This window comes from Gambusia affinis, linkage group LG10, assembly GCF_019740435.1.
Source record: "Gambusia affinis linkage group LG10, SWU_Gaff_1.0, whole genome shotgun sequence".
Taxonomy (NCBI): Eukaryota; Metazoa; Chordata; class Actinopteri; order Cyprinodontiformes; family Poeciliidae; genus Gambusia; species Gambusia affinis.
This window is the reverse complement of record NC_057877.1, coordinates 27,080,512-27,102,262: the sequence shown is the minus strand read 5'-3', so window position 1 is coordinate 27,102,262 and position 21,751 is coordinate 27,080,512. Positions and strand designations below refer to the sequence as shown.

The 21,751-nt window shown below is 37.1% G+C and overlaps 1 protein-coding gene across 1 annotated transcript in view; it reads right to left on the bottom strand.

Moving 5' to 3' along the window:
• The window catches only part of LOC122838867 (contactin-associated protein-like 4), an 84,258-nt gene that overhangs the window by 57,179 nt on the left and 5,328 nt on the right, over positions 1-21,751 (bottom strand). The window contains exons 3-4 of the mRNA XM_044129882.1: positions 15,881-15,994; positions 3,635-3,828 (exon numbers count right to left, since the gene is read on the bottom strand). Of these exons, the coding sequence (XP_043985817.1) occupies positions 3,635-3,828; positions 15,881-15,994 (308 nt within the window). The remainder of the gene's footprint in view (positions 1-3,634; positions 3,829-15,880; positions 15,995-21,751) is intronic.

The following is a 21,751-nucleotide window of genomic DNA, read 5'->3' as shown; positions in this document are numbered from 1 at the left end:
ATCAATCAAACTTTATTTGTGTAGCACATTTCAGCAGCAAGGCATTTCAAAGTGCTTTACATCAAATTCTACTGTTTCTACAAACAGCCTAAGCACTGGAAAAAAAAAACAAAAGCAAAAAAAAAAAAAAAAACACCAGATTTTTGTCAATACGTTGATGTGTTTTGGTGTCTGGAAAATGAGCCACTTCAAAACTTTTTCAATGTAACATTACAAATCAGCAGGCACACATTACATGGGCACTGCATTGCTACATAGCAACCCCAGGCTGCTACCTAGCAACCCACGCTGAGTTCCAGTACATTTAGTCAGCTGGTTTTATCACTGACAAAGTGTTTAGTTGTTGACTTGCCATCCAGAAACTACCTGCTGCATTCTTGTTGGTTGTGCAGGAGGCTCCACTTCTGCTTTTCAAAGATGTAAGGTTGTATAATTGCAGCCAATTTCCATCCATCCATCCATCCATCCATTTTCTTACCTCCTTTCTCCCTAATGGGGTCAGGAGGGTTTCTGGTTCCTCTCCAGCTACGTTCCGGGTGAGAGGCGGGTTCACCCTGACAGGTCGCCAGTCTGTCGCAAGGCAACACAGAGACATACAGGACACACAACCATGCACACACACACTCACATCTAGGGAGAATTTAGAGAGACCAATTAACCTGACAGTCATGTTTTTGGACTGTGGGAGGAACCAGAGAACCTGGAGAGAACCCACCATGCACAGGGAGAACATGCAAACTCCATGCAGAAAGACCCCGGGCCGGGAATCGAACCCAGGACCTTCTTGCTGCAAGAAGCCAATTTCAGGTGCATAAATATTGAGTTGGGGGGCATGGCCAGCAGGAGTGTATTTAGATTTATAGAGACAAGACGCCCTAAAACAGCTCAAAATACTCAAAATCTTACTAAGAATGATTTTGTTTTAAAAAAATTTTATGAACATGTTTTGTTTAAGCCATAAACCTCTCCTAATCTGTTTAAGGAAGCATAACAGATCACCTTTAATTTTAACAGAAAGTTGGTTGCTTACTATGATGCAACCAACTTTGTAGTGTTCTTTTTTATACTTTCACCATATGACTGAAAGAGGTTCGTTTAACAATTTTTTAAATAATGTACTTAGCTGTAAAGTAAAGGTAGTGATAAAGTCTCCAGTACTTCAGAAAAGTAAAACTCAGATGATTTGTTTTTTCTCATTGAGGATAAGTCCGAGTCAGGAGGAATCTGTGACTGAAGCAGCTGGTTTTACAGTCAAACTCGCACCTTTTCTGCGACACTAAGCCACTCTGACTAATACATGCAGATTTAAGAGCAATCTGGCAGCAGATGAGGAAGCACCGGCTCTGTCATGATTTACGGTGTGAGGTTTTGAGGATTCAGCAATGAACCCAGGTTGTTGGCAGCACAGAATGAGTGGGAGGCTAAGAGCTTGTATCTGGTAGCAACTGGTAGAACAACTGACATCTGACGACCAACTTGACAGCAGACGCAAGACCTGACAAGAACCCGATGAGGAACAAGGAGCACAGGTGGGATTAAATACACAGAGAGTAATCAGGGAACGAGACGCAGCTGGGAACAGTCAAAGGGTAAACAGGACAACTCAATAGACACAGAAACCTTAAATAAACACAAAGAGAACTCAAATCCTCAGCCTCACGCGCCGAGTGTCAAATCAGCTCGTTTTAACTCTGAAGAAGTCGTACCTTCATTTTTAGAGTTTATGTTCTTCACACGGTGCGAAAATCCTCTTTGCAAGTCTGAATTACAAGTCGCGCCACAGGCGAATACAGTTTGAAGATGGGTATTCCCTTTCTTCTTAAAAGGAAAAAAAAGACGCCTGGAATTTTCCTGAATAACAAATCAAATAGTAATCGAACTGCTGCACACGTACTTACAGAAAGTTATCTTCTCTAACTCTTAAAGGTGACTCATTATGCTTCCTTGAACAGGTAAAGATATACAAAATGTTTATCACATTCTTTGCACAAAATCCTTCTTGGATAAAGAGATTTTGAGTATTTTGAGCTCATTTCAGAATGAGTCGTTTTAGGGCGTCTTGTCACTTTAAATCTCAATAAGCTGCTGCTGGCCACGCCCCCAAGCTCATTGTTAACACTCACACCTGAAAATGGAGGCACAATTATACAACTGCACATGTTTGAAGAGCCTCCTGAACAACCGACAAGAATGCATCAAGCGGTTTCTTGATGGTAAGTCAACAACAAAACTCTTGTCTTTTCCAGTAGCCATTGTACAGCGGTAAAACCAGCTGACCAAACACGCTGGAACTTGGCTTCAGGTGCTAAGTAACAGGCGGCCTTGGTGGGGTTGCTAGGTAACGGCTGATTTGCAACATTACATTCCGAAAGTTTTTGAAACAACTCATTTTCCAGACACCAAAAAACAGTTGACTGTTGGCTTTTTTTTAAGGCATTTTGGTCGCTTTGAGAAGCAGTAGAAACTAAAATGGAAGTATAAAATCTTGCAAAATGTGAATTTTGCACTGATATATCCCCTTTAAAGTTGTTTCCTCATTAGAGACAAGCATTTTAAGCTCAAAATATGATGAAACTGTAGGTTATGTTCGTAAACAAATGAACAGTCGCACTTAGTGAGAAATCAACATGATATTTTTGTCTGCTTGCTGCAGATCTATATTTTTTGCTCAACCCTGACACCGTTATGTAGACGGACTCTCTGTGAACGTGTTAGCTAGGGTTCAATTAGCAACTCTCTGGAAGACGGATTGAGGACGGACACCTTTGCTGCCGCAGGATTTAATCCTGTGACATTTTGTATGGTTGGCAGTGTGCTGTCAGAAGTTAAATTCTCTGACAGCAGCCAGATATGATCACACAACCTGTGGGTTTCCTTACGGCTGAGTTTGTCAACTCAGAATTCAAAAGGTGTTTTAGTGTGACTTATTTAATTTATGTAGAAGTCTGGAATCCAGGCTAAATGGTGGAACAACGAGAGTAAAAATGGGCGACACGGCTGGAGAACAGAATCTACAATTTGCTTTATACCTTAATTTCTCAAAATTCTGACTTTTGATTTAGGAATTTTAAGATTAAACTCAGAATTCTGACATTTTTTTGAATCTCAGAATTCGTATATTAAACACAGCATTCTAAAAAAGTCAGAATTTTGTGATTAAATCAAAATTCTGACTTTTGATTTAGGAATTTTGAGATTAAACTCAGAATTTTGACATGTTTTAGAATCTCAGAATTTGTATATTAAACACAGCATTCTAAAAAAAGTCTGAATTCTGATTAAAATCAAAATTCTGACTTTTGATTTCAGATTTCTGACGTCAAAATCTAAGAATTTCGAACGTCTGAGGTTAAAGCCACAATTCTCATTTTGATTTCAGAATTCTGACTCTTTATTTATTTTTTTGTACTTTGGATTTCAAAATTCTAAAATTAAAATAAAAATTATAGTGTGAAGACTGATGTTGCCTTAAAGTTTCCCAAATTACAAATAAAACTATAATTTAACTGCTGCACATATGGTTACAGAAAGTTATCCAGATTTATGTCAGAATCATAACTTTAATCTCTTAATCCTGACTTTAATCTCTTAATCCTGACCTTAATGCTCATTCGTGAGTCGTTACAAACTTTACCCCCAGGCTGTCTTCCTGCCGGTGTTGCCTCCAGTTGTGTCCCGTGTCGCTGAACATCAGCAGGTAGGACGTCAGCCAATCAGAGCTGCCGTAGCGGCCCTGCGTGGCCACGGCGGTGATCTGGGTCCGTCTCTGCAGATCCACCTCCAACCACTGGTACTTATCTGACCACAGAGGAGACCAGCCTCCAGCTCCTGGGCAAGTTTCACACAAAAACAACAATTCAGTTCAGATTCTTTCATCCGGTTTCAGGCACAAAGATATCACAGTAAGTAAGTAAAGATATTTATTGAGTTTAAAATCTGCAGCACACACTGTGTTGAGATTCGTCTTCAGCTCTGTATTCTTATTCTGGGAAGCCAACCAAGCTGTTTACAAAGCTCCGCATTTTATCCACGAGCCACCAGGACTGAGCACAACGTGGTTCAGAATAACTGGAAATCGTGTCCATTCACGTTTCCACGCCGATATGATGGCAGTCACTGAGCTGCAACATTTGTCCTCTGCACAACGATTAGCAGAACACGGTCGAGCCTCTGGAGGGAAACGCGCCCCAGTTCATCCTGACAGCAGCTGGAGCAACAGCTGGAGAGGGCATCCAGCTATGTATGAGGTTTGTTCACACCGTGTTCGCAGTGTAGGCTGGTAAAAATCCCATTAAAACTAAAGGAAGTGTGAAACGAGAACACACTGGTGTGATTTTTGTTGGAATAAAGCAGCAAATCGGCTTATTTTGTTGATCTCAAGAGTATCACTGAAGTATTTTAGCATAAAAATATCAAAAATACACACTCTCATTTATTGAATATGATTGTATTGACATTAAATTAAATAGTTGACAAGGAAAATTTGTAAAAAAGAAAAGTATTTGGTAAAAGTATTGTGTAAAAAATGCATCTTTACTTTGAATATTTCTCTCTAAAACATGGTGGAGGTGATGATGTCGTTTTTGATAATAAATTTAAGGAATGATGACTCATCTACTCACGTACTGAGTAACTGCACAAATTTAGTATTTAAAAACTACATAATTAGACGGACCAAAATATAAGGTTAAATTGAATTTTTGGTATTTTAAAGACCAAGATGACAATAATTCAGTTAAGTAATAAAAATAATAAAATCAGGCAAAAGAAAATTTTCCAAATCAGTTATTTAAATAAAAAACGTATGAAACTTTAACATGTTTGTGTCTGGTGAATCTTTGGTTAAAACATGTTTGTTTTTCATTCAGTGGGTAAAAAATCCAGAAATTTTGCTCAAGTAAGAGTAGAAATACTTCATAATAAAATTACTCAAGCAAAAGTAAAAAGTACAGCAAAGTAAAAATACTCCTAAAAGTACCTTTTTCCCCCAAAACATTACTCAGGTAAATGTAACTAGTTACTACCCCACTATGAGTACAGTGAAAGGTAGTGAAGTTTGTTTTCTTTTAAGACAAAAACAAAAATCTTCTTCTGATACTTGCTCATATTTTATTAGACAAGTTTCTTAATTGTTTGTTTTGTTGCCGTGTTTGTAATATTTTATTTTATCAACAGGTTTCTCTTGTAAATGAGGTCAAATAAAAAAATATGCATACAGCTCTGGAAAAACTCAACAAACCTCTAAAACTGATCAGTTTCTCTGATTTTACTTTTTATATGAGTGTTTGAGTAAAATGAACATTGTTATTTTATTCTATGAACTACTGACAACATGTCCATGAAAGTCCAAGCAAAGATTTAGTATTTATTTATTTGCAGAAAATGATAAATGGTGAAAATAATGAAACAGATGCGGTGCTTTCAGAGCTCCAATAATGCAAAGAAAACAAGTTTATGTTCATTTAGAAACAAGAATACCAATGTTTTAACTCAGGAAGAGATCAGGAGGTTTTTAATGGGTTAAAACCTGCAGTGGGCTCCTCAGTCACATTTCTTGTTGACATGAATATCAGTGTCTCTAGAAATGTACTTGATTTTTAAAGTGTTTTTTCTCTTTTTACTTCTAATTGTGATCATGGTTTGGTTGATTTCCATAATAAATCCACATTGGAAAATTATTTTCTCTCACTACTGAGATGCAAAGCAATCACTTTTGTCAATATGAAAAACAAATACAAGCAGTTTTCTTTTTTCCCTTTTGAATAAAAACATTTTAGCATGTTGAAAACACGAAACAACAGCTTTTCAATGGAAGAAGCCTTGTGTCAGGTTCTTTCCTGCTCATTATGGCGTCTTCTAAAGGTCAAAGCTAATAAGTAGCTCAGTAAAAGACAGACGCTGACAGACAGGCCGACCTTTACTCATTACAGCCGGACTGGAGACGACAGACGCAGAAAAGAAACAGGATGAGAGCGTGACAAAGAGAAGAGGATCAACCCACGGCTCCAGAAACGAGGAAAGCGTCAACGTTGCCCCGATGGGCAACACCTGAGGGGTGAGTAGAAATTGGTGAAATTATTCAGCAGTTGTGGCGGAATAACTCTTTCCCCCTAAACAATTACACCTTTTGCCAGACATTTTATTTTTTTAAGCTCCTGGTGGGAGAAAATCTCTGCTTCAGTAACTGCTTGTAACGACTCCAAAGCATCTGAACGACTCGTTGCGGTAATTGAGGTTAAAGACGGGTCAGGAGGATTAAAGTGCTGGTCTGCTGGACGTTCAAATTACCTCGTTACCAATGCAATTCGACTATTATCAAGACTCTAAACGGAGGCTAAGCTAGCCTAGCTGGCACTCAGAGAGGCAGGTGGCAACATTTTACAAAACATCTGAGAGAAAAATGATTTAAGCAAATCAAAACACCACAGATAATAAATGATTTTAGCTTCTAGCCGATGAAGTTAGAAGTTAACTTAACTTCTAACTTCGTCACTGACTTTACCTTTAACTTTATGTAATCTGAATATTTCAACATTATTCTGATGCTTTTAAGGAAATGCAAAAAAATCAAAATAATAATAATAATAACCCGGTTCAAGCATGCCTGTTTCTGCACAGATTAATTAATTGGTTAAAGCTCATCATACAGATAGTTTCCAAAGTAAATCATGCTTTTGGTAAAAAAACAAGCATCGTAGATGTTTTATTTATTTATTCTATAGATATTAAAATGACACAAACAATAAAACAACCCTTAATAAACTACACTGTAAAACATTTTAAGGTGGTTTAAATTGAAAATGAAAGTTCATCTACTACCTTGAAATTAAAATTAACACAGACATTAATGTTCGCAATGTAAATTCAACAAGAGACGTCTAATTATTGTTTTTAAGTACTGATAGCTCATTAATCTTCTATTGTGAGTTATTTTAATTTAATACTGTAATTTAAATCAAGTCATTATTTCGCAATATGCAAGAAAACTGATTTCATGTAGTTGAACATGGGCATATTTCTGAGTCATTTTCTCACTTTATCAAGCTAAAATAACTGCTTATTTTAAGTTTTAAGAATTTAAATGATTAAAATACCTCATCAGGTAATTTATAAAATATTCCACTCGGGAACACAACTCAAGCAATTTGAAAATAGATTTTCCTCAACCATTGCTAACTGATGGATGCATTAAAACGAATATTTGCCTTAAAACATACAGGAGGCATGTCAAAGTAATACACATCCACCTCACTACAACACAAGACACAACAACGTGCCACTAAGTATCCTGAGGAATCGTCACCACTCCTTCAGTTTCCTTTAAGCACTTGGACTGTTTTTACTTTAAATCCAAATATGCTGCAGTTCAGCTTAGATTTCTAGGTAACGGGGGTGAATTCCACTGGGGTTGCTAGGTAACGGGCGGAATTCCACTGGGGTTGCTAGGTAACGGGGCGGAATTCCACTGGGGTTGCTAGGTAACGGGCGGAATTCCACTGGGGTTGCTAGGTAACGGGCGGAATTCCACTGGGGTTGCTAGGTAACGGGCGGAATTCCACTGGGGTTGCTAGGTAACGGGCGGAATTCCACTGGGGTTGCTAGGTAATGGTATAGCCTCCACAGTGGGGAAGGTTTTTAAAACCTAATTTTCCAGACACCGGAAAATCTTAACTTACTGCCACCAAACAGCTGGATGGGTTTTCTTGATCAATTGAGCTAGTTTTTTTGTTCTGTTTTGAAGCAGTAGAAACCCAAATGGAAGCGTAAAAATTTGCAAAATGTGAATTTATCGAGCACATATGTGACCCCCAAGAAGTATTTTAGTGGAAAATAGTTGAGCAGTGAGAAAATGTTCCAGATCAGGTTAACTCAAGGACTGATGTAAGACACTAACAGCATCTGATGCACTAGGAGCTAAACTTACACGTGAGTTTGTTTTCCCACGCTCCCAAACCTGCTGCCATTAAAAGTCATGATCCATCGCCAACACCACCAGTTCTTGGCCTGCGTCCTAGCACAGAGCCAGGAGGAAACATCCAAAATAACATTGCTTTAATGCTTCATGATACCCCAAATAAATACACACAGAATCAGTTGCAGTGACATATTTACTTACAGGAGAGGTTTAATTAATTACAGGAAAACTTAGTGTACCCTCAGTATCTAACCTATATTTTTACACTACTTCAATTTGTTTCAGAGGGTTTTATCCTTACAGGCAGAGGCGGGTAAAGATTTACCAAAAACAGAACTCAAGTAAGAGTAACACTACTTCAACATATGTTTACTGAAGCAACCAAGAAATTACTTAGGAATAAAAAATATCTGGTAAAAAGTTTACTTAGGTACTGAGTGACTGATCAAATTATCAATCATATAATATTTAAAAATGACATAATGAGATGGACCAAAATATAGTTAGTTTGAAATTTAGGAAATCTAAGGGCCAAAATGACAATAATTCATAAAAATAACAACAAATAACAAAATCAGGATAAATAAATTTTTTACCCTAACCCATAGCAGATAGTTAAAAAAGAGGAGGACTAAATCTTTTAGATATTTTCTAAAAAAAAGAGAGAAAGTTTTGAGTATCACATTTTTGAGTCGAAAATTTGGTACTCAGAAATATCCAAGTTTTTGGAATCATCTTAAAATAAAAAAATTCTAGCAAAGTTTCAACTTTTCAATCTCAGAAATTTAGTTATTCTTTTCTAGAACATTTCTGAGATTAATCTCCAAATTACCTATTTTTTTCGAGAAAAGTTTGGATTTTGAAACTGAAATTTCAGGGATTTTATGCACATGAGCAATGACAATATGATACATCAAATCAGGAAATTCAAAAGAAAAAAATTTAACCAAAGTCAGCTGAATTTAAAGAGATAAACAGAGAAGTAGCTTTTATGTGAATGTGAAGTCTAATAAAGAGGATTTTTGTCATGTTCCGTGTTTTTCTGTGTGTTTATTTCGAGTTTCCTGTGTGTCCGAGTCTCCATGTTTTCCTGTCTCCCCTTGATTGCTTCCCAGGTGTGTCTCATTCCCTGATTACCTTCTGTGTATTTAGTGCCACCTGTGTCTCAGTGTCCTTGTCTGAGTCGTCTGATGTTGTCGCAGTCTGTTCCACTCGTGTAACCAGTTGCTACCGGCATTGAGCCCTGGAGTCAGATCAGCCATGCTGCCTGTGTCTGTGGACATTTTGGACCGTCTTTCTTATCATTAAAATCACTGTTACTCAGTACCTGGGTCTACAGCGTTTGCCTCACCGCTTCACTCCACACCGTTTTCATGACAATTTTAACCCGAGGTGTAAAGTTACTTCATGCAGGACAGGAAACCCATAAAGAGTGGGTCACTAGAGCAGCAAGTCTGTTACAGGAGGAGGTACGGTGAACGCTGCTTCAGCCTCCGACTGCAGCAGCAGCAGCATGAAATCAGGACTGGCCCACAGAGACGCCGAGCATTCTGGGAATTTCACAGGCAGCGATGCATGATGGGAATCAGACGAAGATGGAGTTTATGAAGAAAAAACACAGAAGTTTGTTTCAACAACACGATCGTTAATTATTGAGTGGAAATTCAATCATTTTCATTCTGATTAATATTTTTTATAGGCAGTTTTGTTTACAGTCTTCATAATTATTTCATTTTTATTTCCATTTTATCTACTGTTTTGGGTCTTTTATTTTTTGGTTATTTAAATTTTTATTCCAGTTAAAGTGTTAAATGTTCCTTACAAAATTAGAGCGTATTTGAGAATTAATTAACAAACATCAATATTATCGTTAACTGCAATAATTTCTGGGACACTTTATCATCCAGCAAAATTTGTTGTTAAATTTGACAATTAATAACGGTTTTATTTTGACGTATTTAGTTATTCACTAAACTGAGTAAAAAAATATTATGAATGTTTATGTTTATCAACCTTTGATATACATTTATATCAATTTATTTCATTAGTTTGTCTAAAAATGCTGCATAGGAATAGATATCTTACGATACGATATTTTCTCTGGGATTATCCAAACAGGATATTTTTATTTCCAAATTCACAGAGAGGAATTTTAAAGCCGTACTGAAAGAAACCCTGGATAATTTGTTTTTAGTTGGATTTTGTGAAGACATGAGGTGATATTTACCAGAATAATAAGATTTGTGGTGAGTCTGACTACCTGGGATTAGGAGGATTTCTGCGTAATCTCACCAGAAAACGTGATTAAGAGGGGAATCTGGAGAAGCAGAGGCGGCGCATAAACATCACACCAAGATCAATACCTGATTCTACAGCTTACATGGCCGTTAATTTAAACCTAGAGGCCATGTTAATGTTACGCTCGCTTTTTAAATCTCAATCAGCGCCTCCAGAAACTGATTGGTGATCACTCCATGTTGCAGAATAATTAAACTGGTTCAAAGGTACAACGACCCAGTTAACTTAAAACGACCATTAACATTTGCCTATAAATGTTAAATGTTGTCATTAACATTTAGCTACGAGGCAGAATTTAGTCATTTTTATGTTTTCTCTCCAATTCAAGCAAGATTAGGCAATATTTATGATTAAAGTATGTTTTGGCAGCATAATATCAGCACTTTGGCGAATCAAAGAGTAAAAAAATCTCAGGTGAAAGAGTCACAAAAAAATACATTTAAATTACCTGATTTTCAGTTTCTATTCGGTCGTCAGGGTTTGTCTTTTCTAAAACACTTAGACTTCTGCTGCTGTGGATGTGACACGCTGCTGCTTGATGATTTATCGAAGGGAGCAGGAAAATTTGTTCCTCTGAACTGGTACAAGAAGGACCGGCAATAATCTACAAACCTTTCAGACTCTGGAAGCAGCCATGATCTTCAGCCAGACTGGCCAATAACTCAAAATCTAACGGGATCAAAGTGACCCGACGTGCGGCGCCAACCTCAGGAAACATAATAAAGACATTCCTTAAAGAAATAAACTGATTTATGGGAAAAACCTGACTGTGACATCCAATCTGCTAAAGATGACAACCTCTTTTGGAGGTTACTGCAGCTGGAAATGATCCAATAAATTGTATTTTCTTTGAAGGTTTCTGCTGTTCGTCCTCCCAGAATTGAGCAGGAAGCTGTTCAGGTTCAGACTCAGTTAAACGAACTGAACTGTGAAACAAACAACTCGAGGTGCTTTGGTTTTCAGTTGTTTGTATCCTCACACACCATCCTGTGTTGGGATACAAATCCGGAAATAAATAATCCTGCTGCTCCGGCTGCCTGTGCATCCGACAGCAAAGTGTAATTCAGAAAGAGCAAACCTCAGAAAAACACGTTCCTACAAGAGGAAAGCTACATCTCCTCGTGTAGATTTTTCAAAAATAAATTTGCAATAAAATTAAATTTAAAAATTATTCGGTTAATCTCAGAAATCTGCTAGAAAAAAAAATTCTGAATTCCAAAAGTAAAACATTTTCCATCTTATTTCAGGAGAAATTTTGAGATTAAATTCAAATTTTAAAGTTTTTTTTTCAAGCAATTTTTTTTACTTTTCAAACTCAGAATTTTCTGTTTTTCCTCTAGAAATTTTTGAGAATAAACTCAAAATTTCATTTTTTTGGGGGGGGTGAAATTTTCTAAGATCAATTTAAAAATTTCTGACTTTTCCAGGTCAGACATTTCACCTTTTCTTCACCAGAGATTAATCAAAATATTTCTGAGATTTTTTGTAGAAATTCACTCCTTTTTTAAAATTGTCCTCATACGTTGGTGTACTTCACCAGTCATTATGTAACCTTTAATAATTCAGAATATCCTAATTTAAATTAATTTATTGCTTTATTCTACATCTATTTGACGTATTTCATAGAAAACACATGCAGGTGTGTTTGTTTCTGTCTGTGGAAACATATTTAATATTTACAGACACATTTTGGGTCTAACAAAGTCCCAGAAACGTAGAAAAGATTGAAAACTCTCTGCTGGTTGTGTGTGTTTCTTCCTTTCCTTGCTGGTGGCAAAACAATCGGTTAGCATAATGAGAGCAGGTTGGTCTTTAAACCAGAGCCTCCTGCTGGAGGGCCGCGGCCGACCTCTGACTCCGGCCTTCATCCGTCTCTTCGGGCCCTCGGCTCGGCTAAAGGAGCGGCTCTCTCTGCTCTGGGTCCCGAGGCGCATAAATTATTCACCTTCACAGATGCGAGGCAGCTGCTTCACAAACTGTACATGCACAGAGGGATGCGGCGCTGCGAGCTGCAGCAGGAGATTAAAGGCCAAAGTGTGTGAGCTGTCCAACCAGGACACGTCCACGTATGGGGACAAAACCACAAATCCAGGACAGTCCATGATCTCCAACACCCTCGCTGGCTCCTTTACATCTAGCAGTTTGTTCATGTTTTGTCAAAAGCCAACTAGATAAGGATTTAGTTCTCAACTTTTACCAGATTTATACGGCAGCATGTCAGTGACAATGCAGATAGAAAACAAAAAGGAGGAGTAAATTTCTGGCAAAGAATTTTCAGATTAATCTCAGAAATCTTCTGAGCATTTCTGAGTTTCTTGTTGGTTGTGCAGACGGCTCCACTTCTGCTTTTCAAACATGTACGGTTGTATAATTGGCAACTGTTTGCAGCCATTTTCACATGCAAGTGTAAATGTTAAGTTTGGGGGAGTGGCCAGAAGCCTATTTCGATTCAAAGTGACAGAGAGGAGCTCGAAATATCAAAATCTAATGTTCTAAGAATGATTTTGTAGAAAAACTCTAAAGAACATGTTTTGTGTAGACCATAGACGTATCCTAATCTGTTCAAGGAAGCAAAATAGGTCACCTTTACGCCACTGTCAGCAACTGAACTCCATAAATGGGGAAAGTTGCAGAGTGGCCTCCTTAAAGAAGCTGCCAAACTAACCCTTCACAAATCCCGCATCAGCATCCAGCAGAGAGTTCAGGCTGGATTTTTCCCCCTGCTGTTCTTGAATCACAACTCGATTTTATTCCCTTCAGAGGTGAGATAGCACTACGGCGTTTTTGATGTACTAGTCTAATAAAGTTTCTATGAACTCCTCCGTGCAACACAAATGTTTAGCAGCGATAGTCTGCCGTAGTATCAATCTGTACGCCAGCCTCTCCGTCCCACGGAGCGACCGCTCGGGCTGCGCGCCTGCAGTTCAGCTTTGTCTTTCATGTTTTGTTCTCAGCATCCTGGGAAAAGGCACACACACTCTCCGTTTGCACCGCAGGGAAAACACACAACTGCTGCCAACAAAACAGAACACATCTGAAGCGAAGAGCGCCGATTCAGTCATTGGCTTTTCCACACTCTGCTCCGAGCGCTGCACAGGCCTGAAGGTTGCTTCTTTAAAATTGATCCCAACAACCAGCCGAGCCACAGAAACCGCAAAGTGGTACAGATCTCTGTAGTTCTACATGTTATCCTCACACAAATGTGGAAAAAACAAAATAAACAAACAGAAAATTCAGCCCTTTGTGACTAAAACTTAAGGAAAATTAGGAATGATTACCGTATTTTCCAGACTATACTACAAGCCATACCTACAAATTCTTTGAAAAAAATTGGAAATGTAGCCGCACCAGGCTGCAAGCCGCTGGTGTCTCCACCGCTTTCGGTTTCCCATAAGGACCCAGCAGAGGGCAGCAGAGGGCAGCGTCCTAATAAATCTGCTGGATGAATTACGGACGCAGCCCTCCGTCTCCAAAGCTGAACCATGATTTCCTTCACGCCGAGTTTACGTGCAGCGGCTATCGATCTGTACTGCCAGATCGATAGCCTTCAACTTAAAAGCTGCATCATGAGTTTGAAGAAATTTATCGCCAGCATGTGCTTGTTCTAAATGAAAATCAGCACTTTCTTCTTTGAATTCCAATTTTGACTTCCAATGATTCACTTCCTGCTATAGAGCCCCCTGGTGGTTGAAGAAAAATCCACAGAAAAGCCACACCGGGCTACAAGCCGCATGGTTCAAAACATGGGGAAAAAAGTAGCGGCTTATAGTCCGAAAAATACGGCACTTGTTTCAAAAGATATTTGTGATAACAAAAAAAGAAACTTAAAAGAGGGTTTACATGCAGTTAGTATAAAAACATCAGTTCTTCAGTTATTACAGCTAAAAACTACTGATCAATAGTGATGACCTCTGACCTGAACCTTCAGATTCACATAAAAACAATTACAAATTCAGCCTTCTGTCACCTAAAACCCATTTCCAGTATTAAATACAGAGAGAAACTCCAGTTTTTAAAGTTTACTGCTGCAGCGTCATCACAGATCTAAATGTTTTTGTTTATAAGGAGTCTATATATTAATATATTAGCTTAGAGTAAATCAGTTTAAATTAAAGATCTGCTGTTGTCGTAGCAACCTTCCTCAGGGCTTCCAAACATGGAGAAGCTGCATTCAGCTTCTATTAACTGCAAATCTGGAATTTCCACACAAAAAACCCAGCATAACAGCCGAAACACTGAGTTCCTTTAAATCAACCTGGTCATAGCTGCTTTTGGTTAAAAAAACCGGAACGTTGATCAACATACTTGGTAAGTATTGATGATTTTGATGCTCACACTTAACAAAATGTCACTTTTACTGATTGTTTCACAGCTGTGTGGTAAAGCACTTTGAGCTGCCGATACAAATGTACTTGAAGTTGTAAGATAAATAAATAAATATTGGTAACTGATAAAAAAAAATCCACCTATTTTTAATTTTCTTTTCTTTGCATATCTTTTACGTTAAAAACAAAAAGTTTTCATCATCCACCTTAATTTCTATTCAGTTTAAACATGTTCTTAAAGGAAACATTTTAAATAAATAAGCATTACATTCTTATTGACTAAAAAGGATTAAACTCACAGGAAAATACTTGTTTACATTTATTTTTTCCAACCTTTTCAGTGCTGCGTATAAATATTCTCTCCCACATTTTGCAACAATCTCAGACTGATTCATTCTTCTTATTTAATAAAATAAAAGGCCTCATGGTTTTACACTGGTTTTACCATTCTCACTCAGAAAGAGAGAAATTGTGTTTCCACTCGAGTAAAACACAAAAGTCTGTACATTTTTCTTCAAAAGCACACAGTGTACTTATTAAAAAGGCAGCCACTGAGCGTAAAATACCGACTTCGCCCTGTTTATGTGAGCCGTGAAGTTAACTGCATGGTGCAGCTTTTCATTAAAATGCACCGGAGAGTTTGGGTCACATTAATGCAAATCAATTTATCTGTTTTTTGTTGTTGTTTACAACGGAGATTGAAGTCTGTGAGTTTAAAGCAGTTGAAGGGAACAGGGCCTAATTAATGACTTCATACGCTGAGAACATTTTCAGATTGTGTCCATTACTGCGATGTAACAACAACTGTGAGGTGGAAGAAAAAGTTTTCTGAATTTTTTCACCTCAAAAGGTGTTGAATGCAAATTTGTTTTGTACGGAAGCAAATAACTGCCATTACTAAGACAAAAAAACAAATAAATTGGTAAATTGGTAAAATAGTAAAGTTTCTGATGTAAAACAAGAACATTTCTAATTCTAAGAAGAAAGATTTTTGTTTTAACTACAGATGCACTGATCCACTTTCTTCACTTACGATACCGATATGTATGTGTTTAATTTAGATTCCAATGAAACACAGTGACAAGTGAAAAGTTAAAGGGATGTACAAACTTTTGGAAGGCACTGAAAGTTTGACAATTTAATTTATTAAAGCTACAGCTTGTGATCTTTATCCTAACAAAGTGTTTGAATGCAGAATGATTTATTTTGTTAGTATGGTTGCCCTCTCCTGAATTACATCAGTGCTGAAAGTCTGTGGAGTCGGATAACTTTTCCCAAACTCGGGTCTGGCAGAGCGTTGCAGCTGGTTTTTAACCTGAAAACTGCTTCAGGAACCGCTCACCTTCTCTCCTGTTGACTTTGGCGAAGCCGGGTCCGTGACTGGTTGACAGCTGAGAGGAGCTCCTGAAGGACGACGGCGGCAGATTGGACAGCAGAGGGCTGTCACAAACCTCAGCTGACCAATCACACGCCAGAAAAGACAGAAGAGACACAGATCAGTATTTAGCATTAAAAAACTAATTTCATGAAACTTACAGGGCTGCGGGAGAGGATTAGGGTCAAATCTGACTTCAATCTCAGAATTCTGACACTAATTTCACAATTTTAACTGTAACCTCAGAATTTTGACTTTAATTACAGAATTTGATGATTCTGACAAACTGAATTCTGACTTTAAATTCAGACTTTTTTCCTCAGACTTTCTCAAATTTTGGACGTTTTTCCCCAGAATTCTGACTTTAATCTCAGAATTGTTACTTTTTTCAGAACTCTGAATTTTATTTCACAATTCTTACTTTAATCTTAGAATTTTAATTATTTTTCTGAATTCTGACATAAAACTCTGAATTGAGACTTTTTTCCTAAGAACTTTAATCTCAGAATTGCGATGTTTTTGCCACAAAATTTAGATTTTTTTCTTCTCGGATTTCCAACTTTTTCCCTCAGAATTCTAACTGTAGATTTCAGTAAAATTTCAAGGCCACAATGTGAAATGCTTTTTTTTGTTATTTTGCCAATGATTGCCGGTGGATGAGTAACGACTTCTTGCTGCACAAAGTAAAACTCATTTTCAACAAGTAGCACAAAATGATCGTTGGTCAAAGTTTAGCAAATTATTGTATAGAAAACAGACAAATGGCAAAACAGAGGAAAGGTTGATGTTTGAATCAGAATAACCTAAACTGTAGGTAATCCTTCATTACCTGTAGTGATTCTAATTAACTAAAAAAGGTTTCAACACTATTTACCAACATTTGGCTCTGGAGCTCTACTCAGTAATTGCTAATTGTTTATTTTGTTCAAAAACACATTGAAGCAACGAAACGTAGTGAACAGAAAACTGGTGCAGAGAAACTGAACTTTACTGCTGAAACTCCCGTATTTGTTCCTCCTGGAGCCGCAGCCAAGTGAAGGTGAGATAAGGTGAGTTTAGTGAATGAGCCACATGTCACACACACACACACACACACACACACACACACACACACACACACACACACACACATATAAAGAAAATCCACTGAGGGGTGAAATGAAGAAAGGAGTTGTTGGTGTCACTTCATTACTTAAAGACAGCAGCAATAAACGCCCAGATGAGGCACTGAATCAAACTCCTCTGTTTTTCTGCTCATATTTTATTCCTTCTTCAATCAACTCCAGGTGTCCTCCTCTGTTACATACAGCGACCTCTGACCTTTCTGTTGGTTTTTTACAACAAGTTTTGAATCAATAATAGATTAAATATTGGTGATATGACAATCACATTCCTTCTTTTACAATCAGAGACGACTGGCAGCCATATTTTAAACTATATCGATAAAAAGCTGAACTCAGATAAAACATAATATATTTAAAATAGACAGGTTTGATTTGGCATTCATTATAAAGAGAATTGAAGACAAACACATTTTGAATTTAGTCTTAGTTTCTTTTTAACCTTTCAAGACCCAAACAAAGAAAAACATTTAAAAAAACAAAAGGCTCAGCCTGGTAGACAGTTTTTGTAGGAGTAATTTGGATATTAAACCATGTTTTTATATTTTTCTAGTTTGTTCTTGTACAGTGTAACTAAATATATTACTTTACATAAAACATTGCAAGATAAATTAAAACAATAATTTATGTTGGCATCATTTTTTGTTTTTCTCTTTTCTCTGTTTCTTCCCCAAACTGGATGATAAACATTTTCTCTCTGCTTCTTTGGTCTCATCTAAAAATTATTTTGTTTACAGAGACAAAATAATTCATTTTATTTGTTGTTTCTGTGGTTTTGTTTATTTATTTAGGATATTAAAAATATCTTCCAGTTTCAGTGCTAAATGTGTTTTTATATTACTTGGAAAAACAACAATATTATCGCAATAACTAATAATATTATAAAAAAGATTTTTATTTTTTTTTTATGAATAACTTTTTTTTCTTTTCTAACAAAATGGCAGCGCCTCCACTGGCTGCAGGAACCCGTCTTATGTTGTTTGTGTTTTTATTCCCATTCCTGTTGTGTCTTATTTTGGATATTTTAAATATATTCCAGTTGCAGTATGATGTAATCTGTACAAAATTAAACTTTCCAGGACTTTGCGTTATTGCAGCGGCAGCGGCAATTGAGGGTTTGATTAAAACTTTGCCTCCTCTCCATGAACCTGTGTGGGTTCTCTGCAGGTTCTGCGGTTTCCTCCCATGTGGGTCGGGTTAATTGTTCTCACTGAGCTGCATTTAGGCAGTGAATGTGTGTGTGCACGTAGGTTGTTCATCCTGTGTGTCACCCGTGATAAAATGGCTGTTGACCATTCTTTTTGCAGGAGCTGCTAATTTAGGGCTGTAGACACCAATAAATCTTTGCAGCTCAAGACTGAGTTTGTTTGTCTTTACTAAGATTTGGAAAATCTTTTCAGGAACTTTAGCTGAACTTTTAATCTCTGTGGGTAGAAACAGATATTGATTTAGTTAAATCTGCTTCCACAGAAACAGAACCAAATATGGAGAAGCAGAAAATCTGGAACAAACTTCTAGAAAACTGCAAAACTGCTGCAACACCGAGTTTTTGTTGATTCCTAACTGGAACATTGATCAATATATTTGATGATTCACAAAACATAATGTTTAAGGTTTGTTTGTTTTTGAAATGTACTATAAAAACTAATCTTGACTTGATCTATTCAGACTTTTTTGCAGTAAACACATGGTTAAAACATACACTGTAAACCATTACTTTGTATCTGATTGAAAAAAGTGAGTAATTATAGCATGAATTTCATTGAGGGTTTGCTAACATTCAATTAAACTAAGTCCAGTGAATCTTTGGGTGCATAGTGATTTACAAATTTGACTATAATCAAATAAATTAAGTGGATTTAACTTTTATTGCGTAGTTATACTTAATATATTCAATAAATACGAGGTTGCATATATTTTTTAAGTACGGATGACTAATTAGGTTTTACAGTGTGCATTTAAGACAAAGTATTTTTAGAATAAAAACAACATTTTAGTAAAAGTATTAAACATCAAAATTAAAAAGATTTGGGAAGAAGAAAAGCCTCTTATTATCAGATGTCAATCAAATATGTTTTACATTTCAGCTGTTTCTACGTAATGATGACATGATAACGGATTAAACTGGATGATAAATTGTCCCAAAAAATATTGCGATTAATAATATTATTGCTTTGAGACCATCTTCCAGTAATGTACTGATAACGATGAAGTTTTCCCTCTCAAACACTAATGAACTCTAATTTTGCACAGAACAGTTCACACTGGAACTGGAAGAAGTTTTAAAACAATAAAATAAAAAGAAACCATACACAATCCAAATCATAAATAAAATGCGTTATGAAGTTTCTGCCAACAAAATTGGCGTTAAAAATATGAATAATCAGAACGGAGAGAAATGTGCTTTTTTTAATGCATTATGTGATAAATTGATTAATCAATCAATCAAATCAAATTTTATTTGTATAGCACATTTCAGCATCCAGGCATTTCAAAGTGCTTTACATCAAATCAAACACAAAAACTCAATGCAACATAGAATCAACAATAAAAACACAACATCAAGTCAAGTTCCATCAATAAATTTGCAATTGATTACGTTTCAAATTCAACTCTAAACAAGTGGGTTTTTAGTTGAGATTTAAAGGAAGTCAGTGTTTCAGCTGTTTTACAGTTTTCTGGAAGTTTGTTCCAGATTTTTGGTGCATAGATGCTAAATGCTGCTTCTCCTCGTTTGGTTCTGGTTCTGGGGGTGCAGAGCAGAACCAGAACCAGAAGACCTGAGAGTTCTGGAAGGTTGATACAATAACAGCAAATCTTTAATGTATTGTGGTGCTAAACCATTCAGTGATTTATAAACTAACAACAGTATTTTAAAGTCTGTTCTTTGAGCGACAGGGAGCCAGTGGAGAGACTTTAAAACTGGTGTTATGTGCTCTATCTTCCTGGTTTTAGTGAGAACTCCAGCTGCAGCATTCTGGATCAGCTGCAGCTGTTTGATTGATTTGTTGGACAGACCTGTGAAGACGCTGTTACAATAATCAATACGACTGAAGATAAACGCATGGATGAGTTTCTCTAGATCTGGCTGAGACATTAGTCCTTTAATCCTGGAAACGTTCTTCAGGTGATAGAAAGCCGACTTTGTACAACAGGCTTATTTTCAGAAGCTGTTGCTGTGACTTTAGCAGACTGTGAGTGATTCTGGGGCTCACAGCTACTTGTCTGACCTAAAGACAGAACCATTTGATAAACAGGTCGGTTTTTAAAGAGGCGAACTTCCACACCGGAGCCGGCCTTTTGCAAACACAAAATACCCCTGGGTCACAGGGGCAGATGCAAGGCGAGCAGCTCTCTGTCACTTTTATCGCTAAATTATTTGTCCCTGAATTAATAAATCCAGACTCATGAATGGCACCACAAGCCGCTGCCACCTTTATGTAACCTTGATTTAATTGGAACCTTTTTTGACTCAACTTCTGCTGAACACACGACATTAAGTGAACTTGATTTATACCACACAAGTATACATTGACCTCTGATTTGCTTTCCAAAAGTCGTTCATCCTATGATGGAGCATGAGGGACAGAAAAGGTTCAGGCAAAATGTCTCTCCCATTCAAATTAAATAGAATTTATTCACAGGTTTATGGTCTCTCTATGCAAACCAGCAGTCTATTAAAAGTCCTGCAGAGGCAGAGTCGTTATGAAGGGGGAGATAGCCCCAAATTGAAACCAACTTCTCTCCCAGCATGTTTTTTTATCCACCTATTTTCTGTCAGGCTGGGTGCAAGTGGAAAAAAACAACAACCGCTTAAAGTTATCCATGCAGTCGCAGATTCTTAAATAATCAAAAAGCCAGCCCACATCCTTATCCACATGAGCATTTCCCAGGTAACCCTGCTGCATCTGCAGAGCAATAATCAACCTGGAGGCGGAATGATATATTATTTTAGAGTAAGCAAAATATACGTCTAGCTGAGCCATGAAAGCAGGTTGGGATGGTAGCAGAAAAACAAAACCAAACAACAGAAAAGGGAAGTGAGATATAAGAATGGCGAAAATCACGATCACCTCGTTGCACTTCATGGTGGCAAAGACACAAATCAGTAAGAAGAAATACAAAGGTCTGTTAGTCAAATGTCCGTCTGACAAAACTTTTCTTATCAAGTGGGTCCAATCAGCTGGTGGGAACTGACTCTAGGAGACGTTGGTAAATAAAATTAAAAAAACATTTTCATGTTTTAAAGCCATAAAACCTTAAATAAGTGGGTTTAAAATGATCTAACAAGATAACATTGAATAGATACGTTACTGTTGTTAGGGATGCACCAGTTCACTTCTGATACCAAAACACCACAACTTCCATTTGTTCAGTCAGTGCAATTATGAGTAAATTATCAATCAATCAAATCAAACTTTATTTGTATAGAACATTTCAGCAGCAAGGCATTTCAAAGTGCTTTACATCAAATCAAACACAAAAACACAATGCAACACAAAATCAACAATCAAAACACGACATTAAATCAGATTCCGTCAATAAATTTGTAATTGATCACGTTTCAAATACAATCCTAAACAGGTAGGATTTTGGTCGAGATTTAAAGGAAGTCAGTGTTTCAGCTGTTTTACGGTTTTCCAGAAGTTTGTTCCAAATTTGTGGTGCATAGATGCTGAATGCTGCTTCTCCTCTTGTGGTTCTGGTTCTGGTTCTG